The sequence below is a fragment of the Polypterus senegalus genome, chromosome 14, assembly GCF_016835505.1.
Source record: "Polypterus senegalus isolate Bchr_013 chromosome 14, ASM1683550v1, whole genome shotgun sequence".
Lineage (NCBI taxonomy): Eukaryota > Metazoa > Chordata > Cladistia > Polypteriformes > Polypteridae > Polypterus > Polypterus senegalus.
In genome coordinates, this window is record NC_053167.1 from 23,782,597 (window position 1) to 23,801,876 (window position 19,280).

Genomic DNA, 19,280 nt, shown 5'->3' on the forward strand with positions numbered 1-19,280 from the left:
TGTTATTATAAAGACTGAGTCAAACTCGGGGTGAAAGTAATGATCTACTTTACAGTGTTAAGCCAGAATAATTCTTGGGACAGTATCCTTCAGCCATATAGTGGGTGAAATATCATGCTGCAAAAAGTTATGATATATTTCTATGCATTCTGACACTTTATGGTAACGCAATATTCATGTTATTTATATACTTTCCCTAGGCATTGTATGTAAATATCTAGGCATTACACAGAATTCTATACAATGCCTAATTTCACACATTGATGGTAACACATATATATATATATATATATATATATATATATATATATCTCACACCTTGATTCAATTAATTATTGGCAGCCAACATTAAAATGTACATATAAATGCACTTACAGATTTTAATCATTTGTAATCATTAATTGTACTACAGAATTTTTTATAGTAAATATGTTTTTTCCAGTATACCAGGTAGACATTCCTAAATCTTCAGGCGTACTTATAAATATGGATTACAATTTTAATTATGCATTAACTTATTGTACAACACACACAAAAATAACACACACAGTACCAACCTTTAAAAAAGCCTCCAATCTATCAAATGTTCATAAACTATGTACTAAGAAGATACAAGGCTAAGTTGCTCAACAATTTTACTAGTAAAATAGACAAACTTTACTGTTAAGCTCACACTACTATTGTTTACTAAGCAGCAATTTCATATTCTTTATCTCTTAATTTTTCTAATTGAAAATGTAAGCTGCTATACTTCACACAAACCTGCTTACCCTTAATTAAAGGACAATAAAAAGGTCTGAATTCATTAAAGTAGCTTTTCTTGCCATCTGTCTAACTGCACAGGTTGACTCATCCGAGTCCTTTTTCTCAATTTATTACTCCCACTTTCTTTAATATAAAGGCTGATATTACCAGAAAGAGAAAGAGCATTAGAAAGTCTGCCTTTCTCCGTTTAAAGGAAATCGCTGAAAAAAAAGAAAGACATACACTCCCTAAACTACCATTATACCTCTCATGAAAGAGCACTGCAACTAAATTACTGTGAAGCTTAGAAAAGCATATGGTAAAAAAATTGCTTTTTGTGATCTGCAAGTTTACTGATAACAGACAAGCTTTTGTAGTGAAAAATCGACTGATTTACGTTGGTGGCGAATTGACTGCAGGATCACTAGTTCTAAATGCATTTTTAATAGCCTATAGCAGCATGGACACACATATAGCGGATACAGACCTTTCTTTAGCACTGCTTTCTGTTACTGGTGACCTCTGTGTGTGATCATACTAAGGCAAAACCTCTGACATATAAACATATTTCGATAAAAATGTACAATTTCTCCGTTACAAAAACTAAGAATATAAACACATTTCCAATATGCAATAGGATAAATAATTATCTTACAGCCACACAGAATTAGAAGATAATCTACTTATGCTAGCTATGAATATTGTGTCAAGAAAAAATTTGTGCTATCTCATTTCTTTCTGAGTTATTCTATGTAAACACATGATGGTTCCCTTGTCTGATGCTACTTGCTTTATTTCTTCCTCATCTGAAGTGGAACCATCATTGTGATTGTTCAGTTTTAAGAATGTTCTCCTAATTTACACATTTAAAATTCAACCAATATGATTTTTCTAAAACAAGTATCTTCTTTAGAAAGTACAATGAAATACAGAATTGATCATTACTAGGCATTCTGGAATCAACTGTTAAAGTGCAATGGTTCAGGAATTTGTTACAAATGCTCACAGCCAGTGAGATTTTGCTCTAATTCTCTTCACCAATGCAAATATTGTTTCCTTTCAAAGTTAGAGGACTTACCCATTGATTTTCAAACAGATTTAAGAAAACTGAAGAAAATAAGTTTTATGTTTCCTGGAAATTTCTTTATATTACCATCATAAAGAGCTACTAATGATTCACATAAATAATAAATCAAGGCAGTCAGCAACTGTCTAAATGTGCATAAGTAATTTAAAGTTCAATATTCCCAATAAAAAAGTGCATATGCCTTTTACCAAATCTACATACATTTCAGAAATTAAAGACAGCAGTCAATGTCTTGAACACAAATATCTAAAATAATCTACATCATTAATTTGATAACGTACATTATTTCAAAGCACAGTAAAGAACACTATAAAAACACTAATTTTTCTGTAGTATACTTCCCATTTAGAAGTTCAATGTTATGCAGATTTTGGCACTCATACTTACTATAAAACACAAAACAGTATAAAATAACAGAAAAAAGTGTACATACATCTATAAACATTATATAAATATAACATTTAAAAAATTACTAACAGTAATAATGCAATGAAAAAATATAAACATATTAAGCAAAGACTAGATGGCAACACAAAACAGAAAAACAAAATTTCATACTACACTGTCCACTAAAACAAAAAAGCCTGTGGAGCGGACATTCTAAAGGAAAAGGCAAATGAAATGCATCTGTGCACAGCCTATTGGCCACGCATCTGCACCTTCAAAAATTAACCACTCAATTATGGAAATCTCTGAATGAACTGCAGGCTCTGTAACATATTCTTTTGCCCATAGATCAATCTACTTAACAACACTGCTAGGAACACAAGCAAACAGATCTTAAATTATTGGTGAAAATCATTACTGAGTGTGTCAATTAAGAAAAAGAGAAATATTACACCACACATACACTTCGGGTGAATTCTTTTAAAACTTACTTTATAACCCCTTCATAGTAATTTTTTCCAGCAATGTTTACAGACAAAGTATTTCACTTTTTATTGACTGTATCACAATTCAAATGGGTCACAAGTTTACATACACTTTGTTAATATTTGGTACCACTGCCTTTAAATTGCTTAAGTTAAGCCAAACAGTTTGGGTAGCCTTCCACAAGCTTCTTGCAATAAGTTGCTGGAATTCTGGCCCATTCCTTCAGACAGTACTGGTGTAACTGGGACAGGTTCATAAAAATTCTACGCGAGCAAGGAAGTCTAAGTTCTGCCCAGATATTTTCAATCAGTTTGAGGTCAGAGTTTTGTGATGACCACTCCAATACCATTAACTTGTTGTCCTAAAGCTATTTTGCCACAACTTTGGAGGTATGCTTGGAATCATTGTCTATTTGGAAGACCTATTTGCCATTTGATCTTCCTTGCTGAACTTTGGAAATATTCCTTCAGTAAGTCTGCATCATTTTCCTTCCTAATTACCAGTCCCTAATGCAAAAAAGTACCCCCACAACACGATGGTCCCACCTCAATGCTTGACAGTTGGGATGGTCTTCTTTGGCTTGCAAGTCTAACCCTTTTTTCTTCAAACATAACAACAATAATTTTGGCCAAACAGTTCGATTTGGCTTCATCAGACCAGAGGACTTTTCTCCAGAATGTAAGATTTTTGTCCTCATGTGCCATTGCAAAGTGCAATCTGGCTTTTTTTATGGCAGTTTTGGAGCAGTGGCTTCTTTCTTGTTGAGCACACTTTCAGGTTATGTTAAAATAGCACTCATTTAGCTGTGCATATAGATACTTGTCTACCTCTTTCCTCCAGCATCTTCACAAGGTCCTGGGATTGATTTGTACTTTTCATGTCAAAGTACATTCTTCTCTAGGAGACAGAATGCATCTCCATCCTGAGTGGTATGCCAACTGTGTGTTCCCAAGGTGTTTATACTTGCATATTATTGTTTGTATAGATAAATGTAGAACCTTCGAGCATTTGTAAATTGTTCCCACGGATGATCCAGATTTGTGGAGGTCCACACTTTTTTGCAAGGTCTCGGTTCATTTCTTTTGATATTTCCATTATGTCAAGTAAAGCTGCAGTGAGGTTTATGGTAGGCCTTAACATACATCCACTTATTGACTCCAATTGGGCTGACTACCAAAAGCTAATTGTCTAATTGCTTAACGGTTTGACATCAGTTTCTGGAATGTTCCAAGCTGTTTAAAGGCACAGTTAAAGTGTATAAAAACTTGTGATGCACTGGAACTGTGATATAGTCAATAAAAACAAATACTCTGTGAACATTACTGGAAAAAAATTACTTTTACCCTGCATAATGTAGATGATATGCCATATTTATAGTTTGTTAGTATAAAATCTGTGAAGGGGGTTATAAAGTGAGTTTTAAAGAGTTCACTGTAAGTGTACGTAAATGTCTGACTTCAACTGTAACTATTCTCTTTGAGAATTCATTACTCTGCTTACACAGCAACAGGTACAGCATATCTTAACCTCCCTGTAGGACCCATTTGGAAGCCTTTGACTTACCAAAGAAATGCCCAAGGCCTGCAGCAGATGCTAGGAGATAACTTGCTCCTCATAGAAAAAGAGAAATGTGCCGAATAATAATATTTAGACACTTTGCTTCTCCGAGTGCGGCAACTGCCAGAATCAAACTAAAAAAAAAATGTAAAAACGGTGGGCCATACTAAACAATATGAGAAGGTTCCTGTCCACTGCATGGGTGAGAAGGATTCCTGCACTGAAAGGCATCAAATGTGGATCAAAATGGCCCAAAGAATCTTCTCAAACTGAAGACTCGCTCAAGCTGTGTTCTCATTGTGCACTTTTTACAATATGTACATATATGTACTCAGCAAAAAAAGAAACGTCCTCTGACTTTCAACTGTTTTTACTTTCAGTAAACTTAATGTGTAAATATTTGTATGAACACTAAAAGAGTCAACACCATAAGACATAAACTAAAAATGTTTCACAATGTGTCCCTGAATGAAGTACCAGTCAGTATCTGGTGTGGCCACCAGCTGCTTGAAGTACTGCAGTGCATCTCCTCCTCATGGACTGGACCAGATTTGTCAGTTCTTGCTGTGAGATGTTACCCCACTCTTCCACCAAGGCACCAGCACGTTCCTGGACATTTCTGGGGGGAATGGCCCTAGCCCTCACCCTGCGATCCAACAGGTCCCAGACGTGCTCAATAGGATTGAGATCCTGGCTCTTCCACTGCGAGGATGATCAGCTGTCCTTCCGGTCTCCCTGTAGCGCTGTCTTAGGCATCTCACAGTGCGGACATGGCAATTTATTGCCCTAGCCACATCAGCAGTCCTCATGCCTCCCTGCAGCATGCCTAATGCACGTTCACGCAGATGAGCAGGGACCCTGGGCATCTTTCTTTGGGTGTTTTTCACAGTCGGTAGACAAGTCTCTTTAGTGTCCTGCGTTTTTAGAACTGTCACCTTAAATGCTTACTTTCTGTAAGCTGTTAAGGTCTTAACGACCATTCCACAGGTGCATGTTAATTAATTGATTATGGTTAATTGAACATGCATAGAAAACATTGTTTAAACCCTTTACAATGAAGATCTGTAAAGTTATTTGGATTTTTAAAACATTATTGTTGAAATACACAGTCCTGAAAAAGGGACGTTTCTTTTTTTGCTGAGTATATATATTGTGTAATGACCAATACCTATAAGAACCCAGATATGTTCTACCTCCACCAGCACTTTGTTTTATTGGACTATTCATTTATAGTGGATGGAGCACTGCACTTTAATTTGGACACTTTGATCTTTTTTGTAATAAAACCCTATTCACTTTTGCACCTACACCTTGCAGCATGTGCGTATTCTCATTTGCCCAGCTCATCGTGGTTATTGTATCAATAATCCAGATGCAAAGGCAAACAGAAGCATGGAGCCAACCCTGACTGTCACAGAGAGTCCATTCATGCTCTCACATTTGATTAATAAGGAAATTGGGAAGTGTAAAGATTACACTGAAAATAAATTACATAATCAGTGTTATGAAAAACACATATAAAATGAAAAATTAATTTAAATGAACAGTAACAAACATACCTATAAGTTCATGGTCGCAAAATACTTTTTGGATAACTAAGCAGCCTTAAAACATGATGCCTGAAAAAATGTAAAATGTTTATCCAACTTTTTAACCTCTTCAAAACAAAAATGTACACCATTTTGAAACATGTCTGTTCTCATTAGACATCTACATGAACTAAACTGTAAAGAAAATATATAGAAAGATATATCATTTGTAAGAACTGCTGTACTAATTAATACAGGTTAGTTCAGGTTCTCATTGATCTGTTCCACCATGGATATATGGGAGGAGCAGAGACAGTCCAGATTGTCCTAAACTGTGATGGTGTGGTGCTAATCTGCATGCTACTGCTCAGCAGCACAGAGCCTGTTGCTTTTGTATTTTTTTTTTCTTTGCTGTTTGCTATAAAAGTTTCTCCTAACTCCCTCATGGAAAATTTAAAGCCTGAACGTCACTGACGGCTCACTGTCTTTTTGTTCTTTACTGCCACCATAGCAATGCTATACTATTACAGGAAATAATACACTTAAGAGTGGTCGAACATCAAAGTGCAATCAGTTGACCTTATAAATTCATGATTTTTAAAAAAACTTGCTCTAGGACTCTGCCTGGACTGGATGCCTGGGTGCACACTACCCTCCAAAAAAGAAACAAAGAAAATAAAGAACAAGATTATGCTAAACTGTAATGGGATCAGAAATATAATCAGAAAAACAAAAGGCATACTCAGCTTGTATTGGCAATCCTAATATGGGATGCTTTAACAAAACATGGTACTATATCACTCTTGTAACACATTCATTTCAGTTTTTTTTTTTCTTCTAAAAAACACACTTCTGCTCATCTATAGACAAATAACAAATACTAGTGGAATACAAGTACCTCTTGTCTGCAAATAAAAAGGGAACTGAAAAGGGCGAAGTCCACTAATATAATAATAAACACACAAGTACCATGTCCTGGGAGAGTATCAATAGAGACTCTCAAAGATGGCAAAGAGTTGTTGATACTGTGTATGAATTTGTATGGTCATCAAATAAAAATAATGTAAACAGTACCTAGAGGTGGTGTAATATGTAAGTCCAAAATGAATTTTTTTTTAAAAAAAGATGAAACACTACAAGGATTTGGCAAAATATTAAATCAAAAGTCTGAAGTTCTCTAATGTTATACAGTAATGGTGCTGGTCAAGTGTAAAAGCAATGAGGAAGTACTTATTAACTTGAGGAAGCTGTGGGATGTCATTCTCTGCTCGTATATTGTATCGTTTAACTTGTGTTCTATTAGAAAACATTTGGGCACATAGACCAAGGAAAACATTTACAGTTGGAAGGCATCACCAGGTATTCAGTAATGTTATAAAGTAGTCTTAAAGTTGATTCATTCAAAGCAAAAAAAGTAGTTAAAAAACAGCTGTCATAAAAGGCAAAAATTGGCGAGTTATACAGTGGGTTTGAATAAATTCTTTCCATCAAATAAATGAACAAACAAATAAAGGTACTAATGGTTTTACTCACTAGAACAGCACCATCTTCTGCCTGTTTCTATCACATTCTAAAAGAAGAGCATCCCCATGAGCTATAGAGAAAGCAAGTTCATGGTGTTCCATCCTGGCCTAGATCCATAATGTAATATGTTTGTTGTTGTTGTTTTTTTTTTATTATTGTAAAGTCCGTCTTTACTTTGGTTACTTCAAAAAGCAGTTCACACTGATTGTTTACTTGTAGTGGGAAATCAATAGTGATATTCAGGAGCACAACAGCGCTGATTCTTTTAAAAACATGAGGTAGTGCATTTCAGAGTTATTGTTAAGTGTGGTATAACATCTTAACAGGCAGTGATTGCCAACATTGCACAAGTCAGTTTTTGAATTATTTTTTTCAGAAAATTTAAACACATGCACTTTTTCTGAGAGGCATTATCAATACAGCCTTACCTGGATATAAAAAAATAACGAGATACTGTATGTGTTCAGCGTATGTGTTCTACACTGTAAATTGTTTATTCTTGCACTTCCTGCAGATGTTTAGGCTGATCTTATGCTTTGGTATGTGTAGCACTGTCTGCGGTCTTAGTGAAATGGCTCCAGCTTTCAGCTTGATGCTAACCTGAGGTCACAGATTATTTTTCATGCTAAAACTGTGTGTATAACTTTGTTTTGCATGCAGTGTGAAAGATTGGGGAGGAAGCAGTCAATGCTTCCTGTGCCTGCAATTTGTGTCACACACTTGACACGTGTCATTGGTGTGTTGAATGTACCTCATTGTGAAGGAGTGTATTAGTTTGTTTTACACTGGGAGTTGTTGGTGCTTGTGATTTTCCTGCCAATATCGGCAGGGTTCAGTCACCGAACAGTTTGTGGTATTTCAATTAGTTTTTAAACTGCATTTTTAGTGTGCTTTTACTATACAACAATTTAAAAAAACAAAAAAAAAAAAAAACAAAAACAAAATGCTAACTAATGTATTTTAATCATCGGAAACATGGGCCTATAAGTTAAAGTACAAAGCACAAAAATAAAGCAAAATAAACACATATTAAATATTAAAAGATTTAACTAGATCACTTTAATTATTTTTCATACATGTAAAATGTTAAGTTAGACTTGTCCTAAATAAGGATTTGTTTGAGTGTCTGTTCAAAATTAATGACAAAAAATGACCACCAATACCTGCTACCGTTACCTAATCTGTATAAATATTCAGAGGCCTCCAAGGAGTCAGAATTGCATACAAAGATTTTTAAAGACTCACCTATACACATTCTTCCAATAATCCGGCACCCTGCTATGGAGGCATGTACTACAGGGATGGTTTCTGACAGCTCCCCTTCAAAGACGCTGGCACAAAAAGAATACGTCTTTATTATTGATACAGCTCTCCAGAGGGATTACCCATTGCCTTCTCTGCCATTTGATAATACTAGAGTGGAAGTTGCCAAACAGAGGCCTGACATATGGCAGAATCCTCCGATTTATGTTTTAATCAATCTCTTGAAGCTGTACAATTCATGCCCCTTAATTAACAATATGCTTAATCAAATGACTTTTTGACTTTTATCTCCATTCATGGTTTTACTTTCAGAATAAAAAAAATTAAAACTGTAACAAGTGTCTTCTATTTAATTCAAGTCACTTATTTGTGTAAAAACACATTCAGGTTAAAAAAACAAACAAACAAACAAAAAAAAAAAAAAACGCAAATGCTTCAAAACAAATCATATTTTTCCTATTCCCAGCTGTTCATCAGAAATTAACTACTCACCCCTAACTAAGACTATTTAAGCAATATTTTCCCTGACATCCAACATGCCAGTAAGTAATGACAAATTCATACTATTACAGTATTTCCTACAAATGCTCATTGAACAATGACAGGTACTTTTGATATATAAATGTAGTCTTATTTAGCAGAAGGAAATTAATGGGCAGAAGCTGAATATTTATAGATAATAATTAGGCTACAGTGTAGTCACCAGTTACTAAGTAACAGTTTTATATCTAATCGTAACATTAAAAGAATATTCAACCAAAAATGAACATTTTTTAATCTGTTATTTAACCCATGTTGTTTGCAGTTATGACCAAGAAAAATTGTTAATCTCACATTTTTATGGAGAATGGTGATAACAAAATTCTTGTTAAAATAGGTGTTAACAGGGACCATCTCTTAACAGCAAAAAATGTAAAATATCCATTAAAAAAAAATCACAGACTACTCATGTCACATAATCAACATGTCAAATATCCAGCTGCATGCTCACTATGTCCCAAACATATATTTTTGCTAAGATATTGTTGAATGAATGATGCCCAAAAAAATTATCTTAAGAACAAAAGTGTGGTGGGCTGAAACATGAACAAGTGCTTGATTTGAAGATTCAAAAGCTGACTAATTCTGTTTTAATGCACACATCATGCAAGAGCAAATTTTCTGGAAGTGGTTTGTATAACAATATTTTGGCTAAAACAGACAATTTAGGATTTTGGAGCATACGACTGGGTACCCGAAATGTGAATTATGCAACATGATTAACTTAAGGTTTTTTTCCCTCCCATGGACATTGTGTTTGCTGTTCTGCTGCTTTAAAGCTGATCCTCCGGCTTGGATGCTGTACATCTCTGGGTACAAGATAGATAGATACTTTATTATTGAGGCTGATCCTCCAATTAGCTGTGAACCCTCAATTTTCACTGAGATTAAACAGGTCAATCAATCAATCAACATTTATTTATATAGCACATATTCATACAAAAAAAATGTAGCTCAAAGTGCTTTACAAAATGAATAGAGAAATAGAAGACACAATAAAAGATAAACATAAGTCAACATTAATTAACATAGAATAAGAGTAAGGTCCGATGGCCAGGGTGGACAGAAAAACAAAAAACTCCAAAGGCTGGAGAAAAAAATAAAATCTGTAGGGGTTCCAGACCAAGAGACCGCCCAGTCCCCTCTGGGCAATCTACCTATTACCTATTACTAATCTCTGAACCAGAGGAGGGTAGGGAAGGCTGCAGGGATAAAGGTATCTGGGGTAAACTTCTCCAGGCTGGTGGTAAGGCTGTCCTCCTGGCACTGCAAGCAATCTTTGCTTCCATTTGGGAGACTGGCATCAAGGAAGGGTGATCACCTGGATTGCAGCAACTACAGGGGGATAAAACTGCTCTTGGTGCCGGGTAAGGTACTTGCTAGGGTCACCCTCAATAGGATCCGTGATCACCTGCTCACCTACCAGCGACCGGAGCAGTCATTTTGCACCCAAGAAGTCTACCATCGACCGCGTCCTGGCACTGACGGTTCTCATGAAACGCAAATGTAAATATCAGCAGAGTTTCTTAGCAGCCTTTGCGGCCATCAGCAGTTTGTCTGTCTGCGGAGAGAGTGTCGATCTTATCGAGAGGTTTACTTACCTCAGCAATGATATTCATTTCTCTGGTGACTCATCCTATGAAGTCAGTAGACAGATTGGGAGAGCGGGGAGGGGGGGTGTGGGAGGGGGACATGAGGTCACTGGAAAGGGGTGTGTGGCGCATTCAATATCTATGCAAAAGGACAAAGGTCCAAGTCTTTATAGAGTCCTGGTGCTTCCTATCTTGCTATATGGTTGTAAGACATGGACGCTATCCAGTGACCTTAGACAAAGACCGGACTCCTTTGGTACTGTGTCTCTTTGGAGAATCTTTGGGTACCGCTGGTTTGACTTTTGAGTCGAATGAGCGGTTACTCGTGGAGTCCCAAATGAGGCAGTCATAATGAGGCACTACGGCCATGTGGCACGATTCTCCGAGGGTGATCCGGCGCGCAGGATCCTCAAGTGGTTGGACCAGGCCAATGTAACACTTGGCTGTGGCAGAAAGAGGGTAAATTCTGGAGTGTGGGACTGGACCGCATGTCTGCCTGGGGGGTTGCCAACAAGGATCTCGAGATCTTTTGTCGTGTAGTGGGTGCTGCAACTCCCCCAACCAGACCCAACCAGCTGTTCAGCAGTGTTGGTCCCCATCAATACCTACTATATCAGTAATTCTGTTATCACTGTTCTCCAAAAAAAACAAAAGATTAACAGTTTTTCTCAATCATCACTACAAACAAAAAGTGACACAAGGCAAGTAGCAGATTAAAAAAACACTTTCAGGTGTATTATTCCTTTAACTCATGTTTTTTTTTTCTTTGGCTAATTTAAGCAGTGCAGATCTAAGAGTTATGTAAACCAATTTATTACATTTAGTGCCAAGCAACACACAACTTAATTAACAGCAGTATGGACCAATGTTTGGGTAGTATAATAAGCAGTTATGAACAAGAAGGTTGGGTCACTGCAATATAAACACAATCAGAAAAAGGCAATTAAAATAGATGAAGTCACAAAACACATATATGACAGAAAGCATTACTAATATGAATAACTATTAGGTCTGCTCAAAGATTAGACATTCAAATTTATTTTAGCAGAACGATCTTTAGACTCTCAAAATAAGGAAATAAACCTACCTGTAAAAGTTTTCTGACCCACCAATGGCCACTAAGCAGTAGGTGTTAGTAAGTTTGGCAAAGCAGCCAATTTCATTGTTGTTTTCAAAAGAGGCGCGGGTTGCCATTGGTCTACACTGTGTCACAATCTATTCCTGGGACTGAAAGACAAACGGAATAAAAATGATTACAAAACCACCTAACATAAAACATATGTGCTTTCAAAACTTTGTGAATGAGAATATTGCTTTAGCAGTATTAGCAAATTGTTGCATCATTTCATTGTTTTATTTACATTTTTTCTTCCTACACCAAGCATTTTTGTTTAATGATAGATAGATAGATAGATATGGCTTTTACAGTAGCTAAATAAATACTTATGTTATGACAAAAGACAACCCTCCCTCAAACATACATCAGAATGATTAAAATTAAAAAAAAAACATGAGGAAAGAAAACTTCTGACTTCACGGTTACAGTCCCAGTAAGGCATCATATAGGTATAATGCTATTGGTATAAAGGAGCCCAAATAGTGTTTCTTATCCATTTTCTACTATTCTTATTTACCCATTACAAATGTATTTTAACAATAATTAAACATCACAGGACCAATATAATAAAAACAATAATTAAAGTAATTATTGGCAAAAATATTTTTGTATTATGTTTATTCAACATCTTATATAACTAAAGAGATTTTGATTACAGTCGTGAACAGTAGTTCACGCCTAATTTCAATTGCATAACATTACCTCATATACAAGTTAAAACTGCTCAAAGTCGGAGGAATTAATAATTTTGTGAACATTTACAGTATAATCAAGTTAAAAAAATTGCTGAATTAATCATAAATTAAAAATAATACAATTAATCTGTACTATGATACTATATATCAATAACATTAACTGATCAGTGCATTCACGAGATGTGGTGTCCAAAAGACTTATTACCGCTATAAGGGACATAATCTGTATTTTTTCTACTTTTGTACTATTACTAGATGGAAGAAGACAAACTATGCACATGTGCAAGGACATTGTGCTTCTTGCTTATGATTCACCCTGCCTTCAGTTATGGCAGACTCTTTTCAAGATCCCATTTTGCAATCAAGTTTAAGTAATTCTCCAAGAGACAGTGACACATCTGGTATATAAACTTTTTATTGCACATCGGTAGATTATTAGAAAGTACTCGTTGGTACTGCACTAGGTAAATTGGACCATATTAGACATTCGGGAATATAAAAGGCAGGATGGCCTTCACAATGCTTGCCGAGGATAGCGACAATTTATGTGATTTTGTGGAAGGTGCTACCAGGACCTTAACATCTTTGGATGTGACCGTTTCATCGCTTCTGGCAATTAAACGAAAGCTGGTTGTGTTATCTTCAAACCTGAAAATGTACGTAAAGTTGGGTGGAGGGGGATTAAGCAGGGCACAAACTAATAATGGCTCTTTACATTTAAGCTGATTTGGGGACCCACCATAATGACCAGTCCGTCTGTATGTCAAATTATCACAAACTTCTAACAAAAATAGAAAATTAAAATCGTTAAAACTGTAGTTAGTATCAAATGAGTTATATAAGAATGACAGCGGTCACGTATATTCCAAGAGCTGACTAAATAAAATGGAATGCAAGGACAATCAGGAACGCCGTAAAATCTACTCCACCGCAATCATAAATCTCAGGTACTCATGAACTTCGCTTTCTGCCGATCTTTCTGTGATCAGCCCTTATATAGTAATATTTGTCTTTACTTGAACTATTTTTCTGTCGTCACTGCCGAAGACCTCTAGTTTGAAGCAGTTAAATCTCAAAAATCTCAAGCACAGCCAGATGAAGTTACAACAGGCCAGGCCTTGGGGATATTTCAACAGTAAGGATAAACAAAACAAAAAAAGGTGAAGAGTTCAAATGGAAACTTGCCCATTTAAATTCACATTATTCCCGGCCCACCTTCAACTAACCTACTTTCTCCCAACTTTACTTACGTTACTTATCCGTCTATATGTATCTGCTTCGCTTCTCTTCTCACTCTCAAGCTGCCCCACGTGTCTACTTCCGCGCCGATGGTGACGTGACGTATTTCGTAACCAAGATAGAGGCGGTGTCGCTTTCACAGCCGCCATTCTAGCCCGGAACATCTAATATGTGCTTCCGGGATACTGCTCCTAAGATATAGTACAAGTAGTTACGCAGAAAATTAATTGAATTGATCGATAAAGGGTGCAGTTGCAGGGTCTAGCGTTTTTAAAATTTGTCATGTCTTATTTACATGTCCAGTTAAGTGGATTCGATTCTTGATCCTCCTATGGTCTCTGAGAGGGTTGATGGGCTTATCTGAACTGATCTTTTGATACTAAGTGCGAGTTCCGTTGTGTGAATTCGAGGTTGCATTTTCTAGGGGTGACGATTATTACCTTTGGTATTGTAATTGCGATTATTAACTTCTGTTATTCGCTCAGCATTGAAAAATGTCATTTAGCTTTACCAAATGCATTTACTGTATTCTGTATATATACAGTATATTAGAACCTTCATTTTACTGGGAACCACTTAAACATTTGTTAATGTGAAATTGGTAAATGGTGAATTCATTAAAAAAACAAAAACGTAATGTTTAACATTCTTTTTTTATTTTTACAATGAAGATATAGAACATGTATTTAAAATGTGTTACTGTTTTGTAATACAGCAAATCATAATCAAATAGTACTAATAAAATGTAAGTACTGTATAACTCAAACTTATTTTCACAAAAAAACAGCCATTCCCACCACTTATAACTCAAAAATGTAAAATGCGAAAAAATGTGGGAATTTTAAATTTGTTTTGCGTTGTATTATGAAAACAGAAGTTACATGTGTATATAAAAATTAAAGTACATAATATCATCCTAAATACCAGCAGTGTAAGATTAAAAAGTGAATATAAACACAACCTGATTGTTCCATTATACAGGTATGTAAACACATTAAATGCACTAATGTATAGCAAGCTCAAGAAGTATTTAGATTATTATAAATCTGAAGCCTTTATGCAAGGCGATGTACACAATTTGAGATACAATTGGTTGCACTTATTTCATTTTTCCTGTTGTAGGGCAGGCAGGTGATGTGACTTGCTCATGGTCACACAGTGTCAGTAGCAGGATTTGAACCTATAACATCAAGGTCTGAAGTCCAAAGCCTTAAGCAGTATAGCACTCTGTTAAATAATGCCTCCAAAACTCTGGTGTCTGCTCCAGAATTGGTCTTTAAGCAGATGTGCCCCTTTCTTGATGAAAGCATTATAAAGAAAGACACACAGTATTGCAAGCATCTGCCCTTTGTGTAAAATAAATTCCTCATCAATATAATGAAACTTTATACTCACACATTTTCCATAGTTCTACATACCTACAAATCAGTTGTGCTGCATAAAGTGACTTTTTTAAACTCAATTCAATTTGGAATAAAGTAAAGACAGTGCAACTTGGGAAAAATAATTGCTAGAGGGGATGACATATCTGTTGTCTTGGGTGTTAATCATTTTTACAAAAAACCCTTGTTGCTGTGCACAGTTTCAACTGGAGCCTTATCTTTTCATAAATAAAATCCTATGGCTGCTTTTACCTGAATTTGTTTTTTATAGCCCACTGGATATGGGCCTATGTTATTGTGTAAAAAGGTCAATTAATGGTCATCCGCATCGCTGACCTAAAGTTACTGAGGCATCGTGCTGTTACCTGATCTTTCATGCACTGAACAAAATGAGCACAGAAGTTTGCATCAATTAAGAATAAAATAATTCCAAATTATGGACAAATCACTTCATTTTAGCTTTAACACTCATAAAAAGTGTCAGGTCAACATTACTAGTCAATTTTTCTGAAGGGTGCTGCAAACAAGGGAAAGAAATGTACACATTGTAAAAGGTGTTGTCAGGGACCAGACTCCTAATAAAAGTTTTCCTACAGCAGTCCTGCCAGACGCCATATCAGAGATTGTCCTTGCTGCAGCATAAGTATATATCGCTACAGCCTACAGAATGGGGAGTAGCTAGATGTTTTTGGGGCGTCTTTGAATTCAGGGCTCTGTAGGTTGATCATTTTCATTTCCATCAAACGATGTGGCATCCTTTCGTTCCTAACACATTACCCAGTCTATATCAGTATAAATATCCAGGAGGATTTCTTTTTCCCATTGAGATCTGATGTGTTTTCAAAGTGTTCCTTTAATTTTTTTGAGCAGTTTTATATATATATATATACAGTTTATATATATATATATATACACTCTTTGGGGTGCGAGCAACTGTTGCTGGGGGTGCCAGAATCCATGAAGGAAGAAAAATGAAAAACATTTGTACAAAATCTTAATTTATTTATCCATTCCTAAATAATTAAATGGGCAGGCTATTTCGTATCAGTGCAATACGCTGCTTGTTAAAACGGATGACTCCCACTCTTACGTGCAAGTCTGCGTGGATATTATGAACTATCGTATCTGTTCAAGGTCTATTTAAATTTTAAATAGAAGGAATTTATATTTAGTCAACAGAAATGTCATTGGTAAGAATGTAAGTTAAACGTAGGCATCATTGCATAAATTTTTCTTCACCATTGAAATGTAAAGAGTAAATTTGCCTTACATTCCAAGCAAAGATATTTGTGTCAACTAAATATAACTTGAAAAGATATATTTTTTTGAATGTGATCGCGCAATTCAGATCGAGTTGACGCGCACTACATCGAGCTTGCATGCTATTGTGGTTTCGCCTGCGTGCCTCAATAAGTTACCCTCCCCTCACTCTTACTTTTTTACCGTTAATCTAATGATTACACTGAGTATGACTTTACCAAAACAATAATTGATGGCAAATAAAGTATCCATTATTCATAAAGCTTCAATTGGTGATCTGTCTTTCTGCGTTAACCGCATATTTTTTCATACGTCTCAAACCAAGGGGATGCGAGGGTAAAATGAATCGGGAAACGCTGATATACTGTATATGTATGTGTGTGTATATATATGTATGTATATATATATTGAAATAGTTTTACTGTGAAATAATGCAAAGAGTACGCAACACGTGTTTCGCCCTAATTTTGGGGTCATCAGGTGTACATACTCAGTGCACCCCCTCTCGGGCATCGAACCTCGGCGCTAGAGGTGAAGCCTCTTCCATTGCGCCACGGCGTGTGGTTTGTCTATTTGGGAGTATGTACTGTAGATCGGGGCTTCGCAGCGGAGAAGTAGTGTGTTAAAGAAGTTATGAAAAAGAAAAGGGAACATTTTAAAAATAACGTAATATGATTGTCAATATCCAGTAATTGTTTTGTGAGTGTTATGAGTGTTGAGGTCATCAAAGATTTGATTATCATTATTTCTTTCAATCAGGTTCGTATATGTAGGATGTGTTGTATTCAAGTTACATTCCGTGTTTGTCAATCGTTGTAAAGATAACAGGTTTCATTCATCGATTCATTTCTTACTGCATCAATAAACAGCTCGTCTTCCTCTTTATCTGAGACGTGACACACTGCATGCACGGGTTTTTTTACACTGTCTTCCTTTAGTGGTCATTGACTTTTTCCACCGTGTGCTTTGTTTCCGCAGTAGCTGCAGTTATGAATATGCCTGTATGTGTCAGACGCTTCTTTTTTTGCTGCCTTCTCAATTGTGTAATTCGGTTTTTGTTCAGCACTCTTTGGAACTGTTGCTTTTTGTCTGTGCACTGTGTCAGTTCACGTGAGCCGCTCGGTGTACATGCATCGAAGGTTCCCAGCTGTGCTGGTGCGATCTCATGCGATGTCCACGGCTGTATTTAATGTTAGCTAAGACCCGGCACTTAAAAATTTCTCTCGCAGTTTCGCTGAGTTTGTGCCAAACACCACCCTGACCATCTCATCTTCGTCTGCATAAGCACAGTCCTTCACCCGTGAATATTTAGCGGCAGTGTTTCTATTGGATTGCCGCTGATGGGCGGCCTTATATGGGCAGGCACTAAATTACGTGGGAGGCGTAACTCCGCCTCCCACGGCCATCGAGCAGAAGTCTATTATAGTATATGGATGAAAACATAGGTTCCAGTTATGACCATTAAGCGTAGAATTTCGAAATGAAACTTGCCCAACTTTTGTAAGTAAGCTGTAAGGAATGAGCCTGCCAAATTTCAGCCTTCTACCTACACGGGAAGTTGGAGAATTAGTGATGAGTCAGTGAGTGAGTGAGTGAGTGAGTGAGTGAGGGCTTTGCCTTTTATTAGTATAGATATATATCCATCCATGATTTTATTCAAAAATGCACTGAAAAGTAACACATATTTTTTTTTCTTGTAGTAAGATTTTGTTGGTCATTATTGACTAAAATAAAATTGTGGGACACCTATAAAAGAATTACTTTAATTCAATTAAAATGTGCATTTGCCTATTGCAGAATCAAACCTTTAATCTTTTTTAGAAAAGACCAACACTTTATCCACTTTATGAATATCAGCAAATAACTGAAAAAAGTATTGTATTTCACCAGGTCTGTATATAAATATGAAAAAATGGTATAATTTAAATTTAAAAATTAGTTTGTGTAGACTATTCTCAAACCATCAACCATACTAAGCACTTGATCAATGCTGCTTAACATTCATATTGAAATAATTTGACAAAACTTCAATATAAATTATTTAAAATATTATTTTCTTTTAATTAATTTGTCCACGTTGGTTTTGAACCTTTGACCGTTTGATCAAAAGTCCAAAACGCTAATCACTTGACCAACACCACTATTTTTTCATATATATGTGTGTAGGCTACAAGCACTATATACATATGTAATCACTAAAAGTATAATATAAGAAAATGAGAAATTTTAATTTGACATAATTAACATACAGATTCCGGGTCAAAACAAATGAAATATTGCATTGTCACCAGAGATCAGCATGCATAAAAAGTTTGAAGAAAATCGGTTCGGTAAAAGCAAATAAATAATTGATTACAAAAATTGACCCAGACAAACAGGGAAAGCAAGTTGAATACAATCATGTAATAATAAAAATAAAATTAGCCTGCATTGTGTCTTCTATTTAGATTTCACCATAGCACCTCATCTACTATACTTTGCAAGTGATGTTCTTTCTGCTAAGCAGGGGAAGTATTTGTCCGGTAGGACATATCCATCCCTTGGCATGACCCTCATCTATATCCCCACAAACCTCCTCCATTGCCTGGAGAAGGGAAATGCATCTGTAGGGCTGCCCATCATATGCCTACCACTTCCATAAAGAGAGAAATTCCTCAGTGGGGTTTAGGAATGTTTAATATGGTGGGAGATACAGCATCAAATGTTGTGAATAGTTGAGGAACCAATTTCGAACCTGAGCAGTCTCCCTCATAGTCAGACAATGGCCGACCACATGATCAACAAGGGTGGCCTGGATTTCATTCATGATGGCTCTCTTTTTTCTAATTCCATGACTTTGTCCTCCTCCTCTTCCTACTCTTATTCTCATCACTTACTG

The 19,280-nt window shown here is 36.0% G+C and overlaps 1 protein-coding gene across 1 annotated transcript in view; it reads right to left on the minus strand.

Moving 5' to 3' along the window:
* eif6 (eukaryotic translation initiation factor 6) overlaps positions 1–13,908 on the minus strand; it is a 31,126-nt gene extending 17,218 nt beyond the window's left edge. Inside the window, exons 1-3 of the mRNA XM_039735073.1 lie at positions 13,772–13,908; positions 11,797–11,936; positions 8,560–8,645 (exon numbers count right to left, since the gene is read on the minus strand). Of these exons, the coding sequence (XP_039591007.1) occupies positions 8,560–8,645; positions 11,797–11,903 (193 nt within the window). The 5' untranslated portion in view covers positions 11,904–11,936; positions 13,772–13,908. The remainder of the gene's footprint in view (positions 1–8,559; positions 8,646–11,796; positions 11,937–13,771) is intronic.
* Between the last annotated feature and the right edge of the window lie 5,372 nt (positions 13,909–19,280).